General features: G+C 36.2%; 2 protein-coding genes across 2 annotated transcripts; one reads left to right on the plus strand and one right to left on the minus strand.

Annotated features, from left to right (window-relative positions):
• The first annotated feature begins 241 nt into the window (after positions 1-241).
• vti1b (vesicle transport through interaction with t-SNAREs 1B) lies at positions 242-4,921 on the plus strand. Its single transcript, XM_030126892.1, is given in 7 exon segments — positions 242-553; positions 660-718; positions 1,448-1,534; positions 1,536-1,646; positions 2,404-2,577; positions 2,785-2,846; positions 3,227-4,921. Coding segments are annotated over 7 exon segments (684 nt in total). The 5' UTR covers positions 242-456; the 3' UTR covers positions 3,321-4,921.
• A 1,790-nt stretch (positions 4,922-6,711) lies between these two features.
• arg2 (arginase 2) lies at positions 6,712-15,762 on the minus strand. The gene is made up of 8 exons (XM_030127649.1): positions 15,532-15,762; positions 15,378-15,450; positions 11,644-11,818; positions 10,259-10,418; positions 9,229-9,323; positions 8,404-8,508; positions 8,180-8,316; positions 6,712-7,655 (listed from the first exon to the last, which is right to left on the minus strand). Exons 1-8 carry the CDS (start codon positions 15,643-15,645, stop codon positions 7,465-7,467), a joined length of 1,050 nt encoding a protein of 349 aa, XP_029983509.1. The 5' UTR covers positions 15,646-15,762; the 3' UTR covers positions 6,712-7,464.
• Between the last annotated feature and the right edge of the window lie 2,020 nt (positions 15,763-17,782).

Raw genomic sequence — 17,782 nt, forward strand, 5'->3', positions numbered from 1 at the left:
TTCTGTAAAACTAAGACGACTATTTTTAATGTAAATACAGTAAACGAAGTGAGTTACTTCGCAATGATGCGTCAAAAACTACACTGCACTTACCGGAAAGAGTTGGTGAAAGCTGTCCGCGTACCGCCTGTACAAAAATAATTAATTAAAATGATTTTCGCTTTGGACTGTCATTAATATTATTATACTGAACGAATAGCATCTTTTCTACGTAAATAATAAATTAACTGTTTTTCATGAGACTATCTGTCTACATGCCCAGTGTTTGTATATAATTTCAGCCGTTTTTCATCAGGAGCTGTAAAGACACTTGGTCACGAGGACCATCACAAGGAAGTCCCGGGGATGTGATTATCGTCAAAGCAAACTACACCATAAACACAGATTTGACTGCTCTTACTTCTGCTTTTTACTGTAAACGTCTGATTGTTACTGAAAAATACGCAGTGATTCAAAATGTCATCGGAAGAGTTTGAAAAGTTACACGAAATCTACAGATCTCTGTATGACGAGATTAAATTGATGCCGGAGAGAGCTCTGAAATGTCACGGAGGTAAATAAATAGTTTATCCCCATTTTGTTTACGTAGTACACTGACAAAAGTAATAAATACATTTTTTTCTGCATTTGAACTAAAACGTGTGATCTCGCATTAACAGAGGAAAGGAAGAAGCTGGTGAGAGTTTTCGACGAGAGACAGGGGGAGGCTGAGGAAGTGGTGAGCTGCTCACATTGGTTTTGGTTTTGGTCTTTCTGACAGATTGTATTTGACGTTGGTGATGGGAAACACCATTATTAACACCATTATTTTTGTTGTTTACTTCTGTAAGACAAACATGTAATTCCTATATTTTCTAACCTGTCATTGACAGTAATAGTATAATAAGGAACAAAATTCACTTTTGGTATATGCTCCCTGTGTCCTGAATCGGTGCTGTGCATTTTAAGTTTTATGCCATTGTATTTCAACCTGCTTACTTTTACAGAACAGTGAAAACTATTTTTACTCGATTACTAAGTGTAAAAAAAAAAACCCTAATAGTGACTTTCTTTTAATTGTACATTAAATGATAATAACATTGAATATAAATTGTGCCTATTTGGTAGTTTGTAGGCATGCATAATCTTCTCTAATCTCCTAAAATATTTTGAATAGATTTTGCAAATTCAGTATCTATAATATAAGTAACTATAAATCATACTTGTAAAATGAATAAATTCTCAAGCAATATAAAGTAACAAATGTAATTAGAAGCTTAAGCACAATACTGAAAGCTTAGCGATGCTGAAAATGTATATTTTCACTATCGAGGGATTAAAAACACTTGAAAAGATGTGATATCTCTGGTGTTTCAGCTCTTTACAAGTTTGATACCACTGTCATTGTGTTCACCACCAGTTCACAGAGGAAGGACTCATCTCTGTTCTTTATTTCTCTGGAATACAGTTACAAGGAATGGAAGAAGAGCTACGTGCTGCCCCTCCGTCTTTCCGAAATGCTATGAGTACAAAGTTGCGTCTATACCACCGGGATTCTCGGCAAGCTGCAGAGAGACATGAAAAACTCAGCCCCAGGGTTTGGCTCCTCTTCCCGCCCTGCTGAAGGGAGCCATCACAGCATCTACTCATCACAAAATCAACACAGTGTGAGTGACTAATTGCTGCAACAAACATCATCTTATTATCTTCAAAATGGTGTCATTGCTTCTTACATGAACTTGTTGGAGGTATTTCTTCTACTTACTTTTAAAAAATAAAGGAAAATATCATTGAACATAGTCAGTCCATCAAATGAAGAGCAACTGATTATTTTCTCTCAAATTTAATAATCTAGGTTGGGAAAATTGGAACAGATGTTATAATACAGTAGGGAATATTCATTGGCTCCAAGTATCACATTCTCAAATGTGTTCATTACTGTATATGGCTAGTTCTTTAGAAATAGAAATTCTTTATTAATCTCAGGATGGGAAATTATTGGTTGTAGCCTGCACAGAACAGAGAGAAGACAAAGTGCAAGACAGTAACTATATATGCAGTTATATAATACAATAAATAGAGCAACGTCTTCAGAGAAAAAAGGAAAAAACTGTTAATTAAGTGTGGAGACACCTTTAATACAAGCACTCAGAAAAATCTGACTTTTATTCAGAGGATGCTTTAAAGGGACCATGTCAGGCTTCAGTTCTCTATAATATATCTTGCTGACCTTTACAATATCTGTCAAGCACTACAAGTAAAGATGCAATATTCATTGACCTCACAATTTGATTGTAATGCCTGCACTGCCAGGTATCTTTGAATTAAAAAAATTCTCCGTCCTTTGAATTATAGGTGAAATATCTAAGTTGTTTCTGTCACATCAATGAGCATTCACCCTGATTTGTCCTTACACCTGTGCAGACAAGCATGCAGTCCCAGAGAGCCCTGCTCCTCCAGGGTACTGAGGTCTCTTAACAATGCCAGCCAAGTATTGAGCGCAGCCAGCGGATCGCTGCAGAGACCGAGAATATCGGCACAGATATCATTGAGGAGCTGGGAGAGCAGAGAGAGCAGCTGGACCGGGCCAGAAACAGAGTGAGCTGGGTTTTTTTAAATTTTTTTTTTTTAAATGGAGGGCTTTCATTGAACTGGATCATTCCTGAGCGCTGTCCAGCAGTATTCTTATTTTACAGACAAAATGTTTTCCGGTTTAATAAGATGACTTTTGATTTACTTGGGTGTTTACAGTTTCACTATTAAGAGAAATGTGCTTTATTGATTCCCCCTCTGTCTTTTTTGCAGCTTGTGAACACAGGAGAAAACCTCAGTCGAAGTCGGAAAATTCTCCGGGCCATGTCACGGCGGTAAGTAATCCTTTTTCTAACCTTTTATTTGTATTTGTATAATGACTGAGAATGGTGTGTGTATATTGAGTCAAGCCATATTGTGTTATAATATAACTTCTTGGTAGTTCCTTTTCGGTTCAACTGGACTGGTTTAGCTCTTTTTTTTGACAAGGTTTCATCTCTCATCCAAAAGACTTCTTCAGTTCTGTATGTTATAATATAACATACTATAGTATACAGCACACCAGTATTTGAAAGGTTGTCCACTTACTAGAGGTGTATTAAGTAACTTTATACTAAACTTCAACATATGAGCAGCAGTTTGTCCCTTTGTGTACGGCTGCTGAATGACACCTGCAGCCTTTGCTTATTGTTGTTTCTTCTTTTCTATTTTGTAGGATTGTGACAAACAAGTTGCTGTTAGGTGTCATCATTCTGATGGAGTTGGCCATTCTGGGGGCAGTGGTTTACCTCAAGTTCTTCAGAAAATGAGTCATCTGCAGTGTGTAAAAACAGTCTGAGCCTGGACCGAGACAAAGCCTGGCTCTCCACATCTATCTTCACAGAACTCTTCAGTTGCAATAATGTTGTTCTCGGTACACTGTTTCTCAAAGTGCAAATAAGGACAGTAAAGGGGTTCGGTCTTGGGAAGTCTGTCCATCAACAGAGGAAGGTCATAAATGTGACTGACAAACTAATGAACCTGTATTGGACCAAACTTACAGAAACCCCCTTGGACCGACTGTATGCTGAAATTGCACTACTTTTTTTTTTAAAGGACTGTTTCTTCAGTGAGGCCTGTGGAAGGATTTTCTGGACTGGTGTGCTGGCTTCTGTTAATCACAGATCAGATTCTATGGATTTCTTAAAGTCAGAATACAATCCACATAAGTAGTGGATGTTCAGGTTGCAGTACGTATGAAGTATTTGGGATGTTATTTATCTCAGATAGAGATACTTTGTCATTACTATTCAACACAATTGTATTGTTCCATTATATACAAATACTTAAATACAGAATGTGATGAAATGACCACCATTTGGATCTATTTTTATAGTATCTTCACGCCCAGTATTCAAGTTGTATTGCATTCATTTTAATGACCAAGTCTGACATATGTGTGAATGTGAAAAATGGCTGCAAACTTTTAGTACAGAGTCAGAGTATAATCTTGTTTGTTAATCACTGTATGATTATCCCTGTTACAGGTAAACCCAATTCTATATCTATATTTGGCAGCCTACGGAAGATTAGAGCTAATCTTTAACCTTCAGAATTTGTATTTGGTCTGATAGGAGCAGTACTTGGTTGCCAAACTGGCCGAGCTAACAAAAAACATCCGCTGTGGAGCTGACATCACCATAATATATTAAAGGCTGAAGCTGCGGGCTGGCAAGGTAGTGCTGGGTAAACAACATCTGTTATCCCAGTGTAAATCTCAAATAATAGGTGATAAAGTTATTTTAGTTCAGTGCTCTTGAAGTGTCCCATCTGCTGCTGTGTTTTTGTTCTGTAATGAAATCATGCCGTTTTGGTGTGATGCCAGGTGCAATAACAACTTTGGTGACCTACTTGTGGGGGTATTTTGCATGGAAGAAGCTACTGGTAATTAATTAGTCTTGACCAGAATGTTGCCTTACTATTCTGATGAAGAGGAAAGCAAAACGTTGGCGTTGTAAACAGGAGGGTACTATGGGTAGATGCTTAATACATTTATGTGATCACTCTATCAAATTAAAAATGCCACTTCTTCAATGTACGTTTGTGAATATTTTGCCATAAATACTTTTAACAACTTACACAAAGTTTAAAATATTCTTTTAGGTGCTTGGGTAACTTCTGTACACAACCACAGTGGAACATTTGGAAATGAAGCAATCAAGATGTGGTTGAAATGTGGACTTTCAGCTTTAATTCAAGGAGTAAATATTGCATTAACTGTTTAACAATTACAATTATTTTATTGTATTCCCTCCATTTTCAGAAGCTCAAAAGTAATAAGACAACTCACTCACATGCAGCTTCATGTCCAGATTTGAGCTGTTACCTGATTATTCTATGTCAATAAAGCAAATAAAAGGTCTGGAGTTGATATTAAATGTTTATATATGGAAGCTATTCAATGTTATTCTCAAAATGCAGTCCAAAGAAGTGCCGTTGCAAGTGACATTGGATGTCTTTCAACTGAAGAAACAAAATAAATCTGCCAGACTGAATACTTTAGGAGTGTCAAAATCAGCAATGAGATATATTGTATGATTAAAGAGAGAGAATGCATTGGTGAGCTCAGCAACATCAAACGACCTGGGAGAACGAGAAAGACAAACCCTTTTAGGTGCCTGGATATGTTGTAATGAAAATGTTCATGTAAATACTAGAAGGGTAAACATAGTATCAGTTCACTAGTACAGAGTCTTAAAATAGTTTAGATGTAAAGATTTGTGGCAGTGTTGAAACCTGTAACCACAAGATCATGCTGTTACGGGTGTTCTCTATTCAGGGTTTGTATGGGTGCTGAAATCCTGAAAATGCTTAAATTTTAATGTTGTGTTTTCTAGGTTTGAAAAGTGCTTCAATTTTAGTTTAAATGCTTGAAAGTACTTGCAATTATAACTCTGTGATAATTTATTCTTATTATTAACTCTGCCAGGTTTGGATGTCAAGCCAAAGCTACTTACAGAGAGGTGACACATTTTGAAAAATAAAACTTTATGTCAAAAAAGAAAATTATTGGGTGATCTCAGGTCGACTCCAGGTAAATTTCTAACTAATCTTTGTCATGGTGCGAAGTGTGTCTGAAGAACGCCAAATGGCTTCCCTTTTTTGGCTAAAACTTCGTGTTCTTCTTTAATTTATGAACTTTTGCTATTATCAAACATAATTGTAGATGTTTATAGCATAATGAAATGCACAATCGTTGTGATAAAGATAATCATGAGTATATGTATTACTATAGATATGTATTTTACCCCAGTGATAAGGTGCTGTGCTGGAAAAATTGGAAAGTGACCCCTAAAAGTGCTTGAAAAGTGCTTGAAATTAACCTTGAAAATGTGTACAACCCTGTCGATTGTCACTGCTTCCCTAGCAATATTTTACTCAGACCTCATGCCTATAAAGTGGTCTTCTCATCTTACACCTGTCCCATAATGAGTACTGACAAACATATCGTGGTGTAGGTATAAAGTTACTTAGTACATTGTACTGTCAGAATTCTGACGCACTATGAGAAGTAATTAAGAAACTTGTCACTGAAAAAACAAGGCATTCTGTAAGATCATAAACACCAGATGCAATAACAAGTTTGTTGACCCTACTTGATGGTAGAGTTTGCATAGAACAAACTGTAATGATCGGCTTGGATCTGAATGTTCCCTTACTGATTGCTTAAGAACATTGTTGTAAACAAGAGGTCATATGGGTAAATGCAAGGATGTACAATTTGCTCACTCAATCAAAAACAATACAACTCCTTAAATGCACATGTGGTAATATTTTGCCACAATACTACTGACAACTTTCATAAAAGTCTGAACATTTTTTTTTACTGCCTGGATAAGTTAGAATGAGAATGTTCGTTGTAAATACTAGAAATGTGAGAGTACTATCAGTTCTCAATAATAGTTCACATGCAAAGGTTTGTAGCTGATAGTTCATATTGTTATGTTGAAATCCTCGTCCCCTAGATCATGTTGTTAGTGTAGTAATCTATCATCAGTAAGCCTCTATACTCATATTGTGTTCTTTATTCTATAGCAGTATTATAAAAAAAATGCAATAACAGTAAGTATTATATTGTCAGAATCTTGCCAGTCCACAGCTGTATTAAACACTTTTTACTGTAAATGAAATAATGAGAGGAGGAAATAAGAAACTCATACACAGGAAAAAAAATGCCATCGCATTTATGGAAGACCAAAATATAAACTCTTGGTACAAGGGCAGCATTCATTTAGCGGCCATATCATTTACAATTAGCATTGAAGTAAAGCTTAAATCTAAGCCACATACTCGCAGTTTTCAAGCCAATTAATACTGATGTATCCTGTCATTTCTCTTACGTACAGTAATTCCCAGTACACATCATACACTGATAGGTTTATTGTGAAATACAAAAGTAAACTCTAAGAAAATACAGTAACCACAGCTGGTCCAAAAGTGCAAACACATCATTTCCATTTCTTAACTACCTGGCACAGCCACAAAAAAGACGTCCCCCATAGGACTGTTAGTCATACCTCTAAGGCAGGTTCATCATCTTGTAAATCAAACACACAATAAATATGTGGCAGCCGTGTCGTCTAACACTTACAGTACATATACAGTAGGAGCAAAATAAGTTATAGGTATTGCTTGTGAAATCGATCATATTCCGGTCGATACATACAGTTTCATTATGTCAGAAATTAGCTTCAGCATTATCAGTGTGAAATTTTCACCACGTATCTGTAAAGCCCTACATGAGGCTTTTGAATTTAGACATAATTTTGGTTTCATAACACAATGTAGCAAAGAGATGAGAGTAAAAATTTCAAAACTCCAGATATTGTTAGTTCAGACATTGCAGTCTCTTAATCTGAATCGTGGAATGCTCAGAGATGATGCTGATAAAGTTCATAGCTTGGCCTCATGCTCTCAGAGGCGGAGCTGCTCTGTGTCGTCTTTCACAGAGGGGATCTCATCGATGACCCCGTGAGCACCTTCTCTCGTCTGTCCCAGAGATGATGCGATGACGTCAACTGCTAGAGACGCGGTGGCCTCCACAGCTTCAGGGTTTGCACCCAGGATGGGGTTTACTTCTACCAGGTCCATGACTGACAGCAGACCTAAACACCAAGCATGCACTGATTAGATCAAAAAGCCTGAGAGTGCAGGACCCACAATCGGCTACTTTTGTTGTAGTGGACTATGTAATAGTTTCAGCTATCAATCATAGTTTTTGGAGAAAAAAAAAAGTATGGAATGGTTGCTGCCACACAACAGAGTAAATATAAAGGAAATAATGGGAAAATATTAAGTATAATGGAACTAAAACCAAGGCTTTAATAAGTTTTTTTTTCTTTTTAAATCTAAGTAACTTCCATTACTGTCTTAAGGACACTGTTCATCTGACCTGCATGAATAAAATACATTAAAGCGGGATGATTTTTTTGTTTACTTTTGACTGAATTTTTTAAAATCTCACCCCATCTGACAAAAAACATCAAAATTACGAACTACCTCTAACACTTAAACTAAATTAAATAGCAGATTAAAAACTGTCTAAATTAAAAACAGAGGTAAACTAAGCAAAAAAAAAGTCTGTTAAAATTTGTCAACTATCATATCTGTGGTGTGTGATGATGTGTACCTGTGTTATGGATTTCCTCTGTGATGTAGATCCCCTCCCTGTAGGTCAGACCCCCGTTCACTGGAGTTCCTGTGGCAGGAGCCAGAGACGGGTCGAAAGCATCGATGTCAAAGCTCAAGTGGATCGGCCGCTGTTTTCTTTTGAAGAGGAGATAATAACGGTATATTTACACACAAGTATTTTATTGATAATAAATACTTTTACACAGTTTGGCATAGACATACCTTGCCAGAAGATGGTCAAGAGTGACTTCCATGACCCTCTGAATGCCAAGTCTGTCGATGTCCCTCATGGTGAAATACTGGATACCGAGGGACTTCAAGATGTGACTGTGAAGCACAAAATCAAAAACATCAACAACTATGGTACTTTTTTTTTCTTTCTTTCTTTCTTTCTTTCTTTCTTTCTTTCTTTCTTTCTTTCTTTCTTTCTTTCTTTCTTTCTTTCTTTCTTTCTTTCTTTCTTTCTTCCTTTCTTTCTTTCTTTCTTTCTTTTGAGCAGAAGAAAAAAAAAACTTTTGTGTGTACAAGGAACTAATAGCAGAATAAATAAATTAATAAATAGAGGTGATCAAGATAATATAGCAATTGCCATGTACACTAGTTACAACAAAATAAATTCAATAAGTATTACTCGAAAAGGAGTGAGAAAAAGAAAACTTATTAAATCCCAATCCCACCTCTCATTTATACAACATAACACATTACTTTTGCTTCCTTAACGATGAGATTATATCTGTTTAGAGTCCTAATAATGTAAATAACAGATCGTAAACAGATTAGGAAAACTGATGTATATTATTAACAGTAACTATCTAATTGATAGTCTGCATAACTTATAATACAATAAATTTCAACAATAATTACCAACCAATAATGGTAATGGAAGTGACACATACCAACAAAGGTAAGAAAGAGCCAAGGATGGAATGTCTCAGCAATTAACACTAAGCCCCGCCCTCCCTGTACTGTGACCAGACCATACGCTGACATGCTGAAGTAATACACTCTGTTTAAACACACAAGATAAAATATGTACAAGTCACTTACTGCTCTCCGGGGTCAACATCCCTTAATCCGATGTACACCAGGTCACTTGAGGAGAGGAACGGTTTCATCCAGGAGAACCCTGGGATATCTGGCATCTGTGGTAAACAGATGGAGTTTGTGATGTCATTCACTATATATGTGTATGACTATATATGTAAGAACAGGAAAAAAAAAACATTGGTCTTTGGTCCTCTGAACTTATTGCTGTTTTTTTAATGTGATCTTTCTGCACTGTACAACAAGTACATCATACAAATTAATAAATTGGACAGAAAAATTTCAGGGTTGGAAGATTTTTTTTACAGCTTGAAATCCACTATATGGAAAATATTATATTCAAAGTGCTAACATTTTGCCGGAGTGAATCGGATATTGTTAGTAATCATAGCATAACTGCCCAAGTCATATTTTTGGCCAAACTGTGACATTTACATAACTTTACTCTCCTGGCACTGCTGCTTCATTTTGCATCATTGACTCTGATCTGTAGACAATATGACTTAGACAATTAAGCTATGAGACATGTAAAATAGTATTAAGTAAAAAGTATTAACAAAAACTGTAAAATCTTAAGGCAACGTTATACTGTTGTAGCAGCTATTTCTTATCTTTGATTTTGGTCAGTTACTGGATGATTAAAACGTATAGTGGACTGAAGAAAGTGAGTTTAGATAGAAAAATCTGCATTTTGTGGAGCTGTTACCAACACAGATGTCAGAAATGTGATTTTGCTTTTCGTAAAACATTAGAAGACAAACAGATTGGAAATCACTGATTTAATATTTGTATTTATTTTGAAAGTTTGTTTTTTTTATCCATTGTAAAATCTTTGCCTTAAAACTAACTAACTAAAGCTGTTTACTGTAAAGGAGTTAAAGCTATAAAGTACCACAGTTCAATATGCAAGTGAGTAAATGTACTCAATAACTTTGCATCACAGGGTCATACTCAGACTTAATATGGCCTGAAAACTAACAGGACTAAATATGAAGCTTCTGCAGTATTTTTATTAGAATCTCATATTTCTCACCTTGTCTTGCAGCTCTTTGAGCATGAATGCAACAGGCTGGCCATGAAGGTTTCCTGAAGGCGAAGTCATGGGTGTATTTATGTCTGCATGAGCGTCAACCCAGATGAGACACAGGTCAGGACACTGCTGGGCGTGGCCTTCCACTGATCCAATACCCAGGCTACAAAAGCATAAGGACAATGGTACAAATGTCAATTATTTCCATTTTATGCCACTTTATATTCTCATACCTTATATAGCAGAACTGTTTTTACTCTTTTTTAAAAAAACCTTTCACGTCATTTTCAGATTACACATTCCATGCCCTCCCTGTCAAGTGAAAACCTCATATCTCCAAACCTGCTGAACCTAAATATATGTGATGAAATTAAGGAATAAGTGTTTATGTATAGGTTGTGAAGACTGGCACTCCTATGATGAGTCTAACCTTTATCTGAGTGACTCAAGGTGATCGACTTCAGACTGGGTTAAACCTAAACAAAACACTGTCCAGTTGTAGAGTATATGGAGGACTTTTACACAAGTATTGTACTTTTGTAAATACACTTTTGAAATACTTAAATGTGACTTGAGGATTTCCATTTTATAAAACATCTCAGAGGCAAATATACAGTACTTTTTACTCCACGTTTGTCTGATACCCCTATTTTTATCCTCTTTCTGTCCAGTGACAACCATGTACTAGTAAATGTGTTGCTTTTAAGTTAAATAAACTGTGTAGAAACCTTGGATGAACTTGAAAATGCATAATCTCAAACATGAAAATAGGCTCATGAAGTGTTCATATGTAGTTCTCACAAGACAAAATTAAAAACATATGATGATCATGACCTATGGCATGACTATTACACATTCTGTAAGATTAAATGACCTTAAATTAGTATAAATGAGCTCTATTTGTTCAGTACTAAAATGCATGAAAGCACATTAGTGCAGTAGTTTATGAATCAAACACATCATATATGAAAGTAAAACACTTGCACAGAGTTTACTTTGGATACTTTAAGCTCCTGAGACCTAGGAAAGTAAAAGTTATTTATTTATTTAACATTAAATAATTGTTTTGATTGGAAACAACATGATGCAACTGTTTTTTCATATATTTATTGATTTATTTTTTAATGTAATGTGCTTTGCAATAAACAGCATTTTATTTCTTAAGTAAAGCTGTGAAACTCTAGTCCCCTACAGATGAAAAAAATGAATTGGGGGTCTCAGGAGGTTAAGTACATTTTGCTAATAATTCTCACATTTCTTTACTTATGTAAGGTTTTGAATTGACAAACCTTTAATTGTCGTTTAATTGTTAAAGTATCTAAGTAGATTTTCTACCATTGCTGTTTTCTGCATGTTATCTTTTTTTTCTTTCTTTTTTTTTTTTTTACCTGTGATCCCCTCCCAGCATGACGAGGGTATGTCCAGCTCCGATGGCTCTGCTCACTGCTCCAGACAGCTTCTTATTTGCTGCACCCACAGTGCGAGGGAACTTGACCTCCATGTATGGTTCATCGTTTTCAATATGGTGGAATTTGAGGTCACCAAAGTCATGGATGGAGTAATCTGAGGAGCACAACAAAAATACTTTATTTACTCAAAGCATTTGGCTGAGTCACTTTTATTAGTATAGTTTACGATGACCCACTGAGGAGGAGCTTAAGGTGTTACCCCAGGACACCTGATTATTTACAGACACTAACTGGCTGTTGCACAGGAAAGAACGTGTGGCTCTTTCCGATCCTTAGGACACTACGGCTACACCATGACTAAACATGCACCATGCAGTCTAATTAGGCTGAGTCATTCAATGCCAGTGGAACATTTGTGACGGTGCAGCTTCCAGATGTCTCCTTTCCCTCTTCAGGTCAGGTTTCAGTCAGTGCAGTTCATACTGTGGTAGGTGGCTGAAGAAGTAAAGTCTGAAAAATTTCCACTTAGTTTTTAGACACAGACTGTGGAGTAAACAAGTGATGTGATCCACCATATTGGGGGTTCATCTTGCAATCTGAGCCTTGATGGCAGCGTACAGTTACTCTGCTGATCTAAGGGGGACAAATGTACTTCATTACCATTTGTAGACAGGACAGGAATAGCCCTTGTCTTAGTGCAATCTTGAGCATTTATTGCAGGACAATTCAAACAGTCTGTTGCACCAGTGACAGCCTGAAACTCCTTTAGAATGCACGGTTAATGCTGCTGAGTGTACGATTTTGTGAAGTTAAAGGCCAACAATGATTATGTTTTTAGGGTTTTTTTATGTCGATTTTTTTATTGAAATGAACTGACACTAACCAGGTGGGTGTAAAGATACTGAGAACATGGACATGGTATTTAGTTCACTTAGGGTTTGGTTTCATGCTTTGGGCTCAGTTGGTGACATGGCAGCTATATCTTTTTCACTGCTGCCAAACTGGCATCATGCCATTGGCAAGACAACCCCATACCACCCCATCAATTCATATGTTGGTGAAATGAAACGAAATTCACACACCTTTCATTTAAAACTTGAAAATTTACTATGAAGATTTTGTATCCCTGTCATTTCAGGACACAGTGTTGTATAATAAATTATTTATCACAATAAATAAATGTTTTATTTAGCGCTAACTCACACTGCAAATGACTAGTAACTGGTGAGTACATTTAGTTCTGCAAGGTTTTGTAGATAAGAAAAGGTTCAAACATCCTATGCGAAACCAAAGACACAACCCAGATATTAAATAATCCATCAATAAAATTTTTACACAGCAAACCCCATATTTTTGAACAAATCCTATATGTTTCAGAATTTTATTGTTCTGCTAGATCGCTTTAGCAGTATCAACATTATCAAATTATAACATAAGAATGCAGACTTTTGTGTTAATTTGTCATTATTTTAAAATGGTACATCATTTCTCATTTTGACATATTGGATGTCTCATATGGAGACGACTGGATCACTTTGGCTGCCATACATCCTAAGCTTTAAAATATATCAGGTGTCGAAAACGTCCCAAATGTGGAAACGCTCTGTATGACCTTAAGGGGGGCTGTAACGGTTACATAATACCTTATGTTTACAGCTGATGATCTGATGTGTTCGGCTACACATGCTAGGATTACCTGGCACATGCTTTAATTATTTGCGCCTGTTAAATGTATTATAACACAGGAACAGGTACTGATGTCTATCACACACTGGCATGATGCTGAAATGATCACTCGTAATTTTCAATTTCATCCAAAAAGCTCTATAAGTTAACCTATAATGACTTTGTTGAACTCAGAGGCAGTGGTGGAAGAAGCATTTTTTACTTGAATATAAAAAACAATACAATCTAAGAATAGACTGTTACAAGTAAAAGTCCTGCATTCATAGTGTAAGTAAATGTACATTTATGAAAATACTAAAGGTAAAAACACACCATGGCTGACTTCTGGCTAATATGTCTAAATATATGTGTAATCATTGATTCATAAATGTGTTCAGATACTAATATCAGTTTCGTTACTGTATTTGTTGCTAGATATAGTCTATCTAAGGTGTTGATCTGAATTTGTTAAGTACTTTGGCAAAGTAGTCTATTACAATTGGCAATTTATAAATAAAATCAAACAGAATTAAATTGGATAGCGTCATCTACAATAAAACATATTAATTTACTGCTTGTTTTTTGTTTCATGGTAATAGGATGCATAGTAAAATGAAAATGCAAAGTAAGTGACAACAACATGCATGTCTGAGATATGCAATAAATATTGAGTAAAATAAACAGAAAATAGTCAAATAAAGTAAAAATAAATAAAGTTTTTCTGATTTGAGCTCAGTACTGGGGTAAAGGTCCTTCCACCACTGCTATTTCTACTGACGATGGTATCATGATAGTAGATTTATACTTGGTTCCATCTTATACTCTGCATCAAGGTTATTTATAGTAAACTTATCATACATATGGTAGTCTTGTTTTAATCTTGTGTGCAGACACCTCTTCAGACCCTTTTTATAGTGCAGTTAACACTTGCCTCCTCAGCCTCAACACTTCTTTATTTAAAAAAAAAAATGCAGTTTTACATGGTATTTTTTTCCAACAAGAGACTCATTTATGACCCTAATGATCATGATCAAACTTCTTTTATGGATTTAAGACACACTCCTTAAAGAGATTATGTTTTTTTGTGATGGCTATTTGGCTTAAAAATCATCAAATAAATACAAATGAGTTAAGATGATGCCACTGAGTATCTGCTTATGGCACCATCTACAGTTTGTCCTTGGCATTCAGACTTTAATAACTAACTTCAACGTTCTATAATACACTCTTATCGCAATAATATCGTAACTTTTAGTGTTTCTTCGACTCCTACAGGTCATTTCCTCACTTGCATCATCGGCCGCTTGCGTAAAACTCTTTTGTTATGCACAGGAGGCGTGGAATGTCCGTCACAATGCAACCCCGCTGACATCTTGGTGCCAAAATAAAAGGGGGATTCTTTCCGCTTGCGCTATCGCGTTACTCATTCAAGCAATCGCGGCCTTTCCCACCAGACTAGGGCAGAGTTTTCCATTGAAACCGCATAAAGTGGGTTATTGCAGTGCCGGTGAGTGTGTCTGCACTGACGACATAATGGAAATAAATCAGACATCCTCTTCCTGCGCCCCTCTTCCTCCGAGCATGTGCTGGAGACAGAATGACTGAAGCAGACATGTGGCTCAAAACCAACCAAAATGAAAGTGCATCATTATCTGTTAGAATTCCCACAGATTTTTATGCGTATTTGACTGTTGATCATTTTAGATTTCACTACTAAATGTTAAAAATAATAGTTAAAATAGCTTGTGAGGTTATTTTAGGGAGATCGGGGATGTATTTTCCATTTTGTCCACTATAATAACAACAAAAAGCACCCATCTGATTAAACTGGACTGGACACTGTGTTCTTTAAAGTCTATATGATGTAAGATGTTTATATTTATTGTCTCACGGAATGTGACGTAATTGGCTGGCTGACAGAAAAAATCTTTTTAAACGCAGCAGATTAAACAGATAAATCTATTTAAATGCTGCTCTTCACCTCATCCTCTGTTACATAACGCAGCGGCACCACCGGTAGCTCCATTATTATCCCATCTGTGTCCTACCTAAACCGGAGAGCCTCTCGATGAGTCCGGCATCTCTGATCACTTTAGGCCCGTGTTCCACACCTCTTCTTTTCTGTAAGGAACCCAAAAGATCACAGTTAGAACAGTGCTGGAATTGTCAAATGTTGTTATTAAATGTTTTTAAATTTCATACCTGTCCTCTTGAGAATGGGGCACCCAGAACAGCCACGGACTGTGCTCTGCTTTGTTGGCAAGTGTGGCTGAGTTGAGTTCTGAGGAGGCGGAATAAAGACCCTCTTAAAGCCATTTTCACTCTGAAAAGTCGGAATGAGTCAAGTCCAAGATGAGCTCGACCCGATCTAAAAGTCTGATGAAAGCAGTGTGAGATGTTGCGCCGGTGGATGCTGTGTATGGACGCATTAGAGCAGTGGGCTGGTCTTATGGATCCCAAATCTGCTTAATATTCATGAGTGGGCGAATAGGCGGGACACAGTACACCGGAAAGATGATCAGGATTTAATTAATTAATTAAAAGTTAAATTACATTTTAATATCAGCAGAACTTACTAAAAGAGAACATTTTTATGCGTTATAAAAATTTTTTAATCCCCAATACGTCTTGTTCTATTATGAGCGTCTGACGTCATGTTGAATGACACACCTTCGAATCAGCCAATCGGAAACGGTAAAACCCGTGGGTTCGTTCTGTGGGCGTGGCCTCCGAGCTGATGTGGAGCGAGTGCTTTTTTAAAACGTTTGTTATGAAGCGCTTTGCTGCAGTCTGACCAAGGTGGAAATTTCCACAGACGCAACCAAGCCCTGTTTACATTTTAACTCTTGGTCTGGATGTTTGTGTCATACCACGTGTCACAGATCTCGGGCCAAAACATATCCGATATCAGGTCTATATGAAATACAGCTATCTATAGCATCTTTCTTTTATCTATCAAGCCTTTTATATTCGCTGACCTCGATTTAGTGGCACGGATCTGCTAAATGTAAGTCCAAAACATAAGGTTAATATTAGGACAATATAGCCTAGTTTCAGGTGAACTACAGAAAAAAATTAATTATAGCCAATGTACATATGTAGATGAATAAAAACAACAACAACAACAACAACAACAACAACAAAAAACATATATTATTACCGATGCACTAATATGAGGTTAATATTAGGACAATACAGCCTATATTCAGGTAAACTACAGAAAAAAAAAATTAAATATAGCCACTGTACATGTGTAGATGAATAAAAAACCCCAACAAAAACATATATTATTACTGATGCACTAATATGTAGTAGGTTTTACTGTTGTTCCAAAATTGATCTGTTGCGAAACTAAATTGTAGCTAGTTATATTTTTAGTTATAGCTTGCTACTGTATATCTTGATGAGATGTATTTGATGGTTCGTAAACAGATGTAGTGGACCATAAGTAGGCTAGTATTTTCAAGCTTTTATTTTACATGTCAAAATTTGACGTCCATAAATGCGAATAGTTTTAGAGGAAAATCAGCAGACAATTCATCAGGATTAAAGGAGACTTTTATCAAGAACTAATAAATCACTACAAGGAATAACAAATCTGGTTTATGATAATCTAAAATGCCTTAAACTCTCTCTCTTAAAAAAAAAAATCAGAGATTTTTATTTTGTTGTGATCTTACTGTTTCAAGTCGTATTTTGCATTATGTGTATTATCATTAAAAACTAGGGAAAGACCAGCCTGAAGTAGTATTTAGGGCACAAACTGTATTCATTGACGCCGTTTTAGTGCATACATTCCAGATGTAGGTGTGGTCAATGAAATCAGGATATTTTACTTATTGTTTGAGTTGGTTTCATTGTTTAGACAATCACCTTTACTGTCGCTTAGGCAGAATACAAAAACAATACACAAAATCTCATGCATTATCCATGATTTCATTAGAATAAGGTTTACGTGACCTCTGATCAAGCTCAGACTAAATGTAATTTCTTTTTACGCAGTTTTAAGTCACCGCTGTTGCTAAGCGACACAAGGGATTCAACAAGTGTTTTTCTCCTGACGTAATCTGGCTATTCAGCATGACGCAGCCATCCGCCCGTGAATGCACCATGAGAGCCTGTCTATACGTGAAGGGCCCTGTGATGGGAAATAACAAGACGTGTAGCGACCTCATGTGTTGGGAAATTAACCATACAGCCAATTTAAATACATCTTGGGATTTATTACCCTGAGTAGAACTCTTAAGGCAAAAACTCACAGAATATAACATCACAGCTGTGTGGCATTGACTTCTTCTTTTTTTTTAAATTTTATTTTATATATCAAATCAATACAAACCCTTTTGTATTATGTACATGTGCAAGACAAACCAAACAAACCAACCAACCAAGAAAATCACACTAAACAGCAGTAAAGCAGATGGGTTTACATAGAGTTGATGCTACCTGCGCT

Source organism: Sphaeramia orbicularis, chromosome 22 (genome assembly GCF_902148855.1).
Source record: "Sphaeramia orbicularis chromosome 22, fSphaOr1.1, whole genome shotgun sequence".
Lineage (NCBI taxonomy): Eukaryota > Metazoa > Chordata > Actinopteri > Kurtiformes > Apogonidae > Sphaeramia > Sphaeramia orbicularis.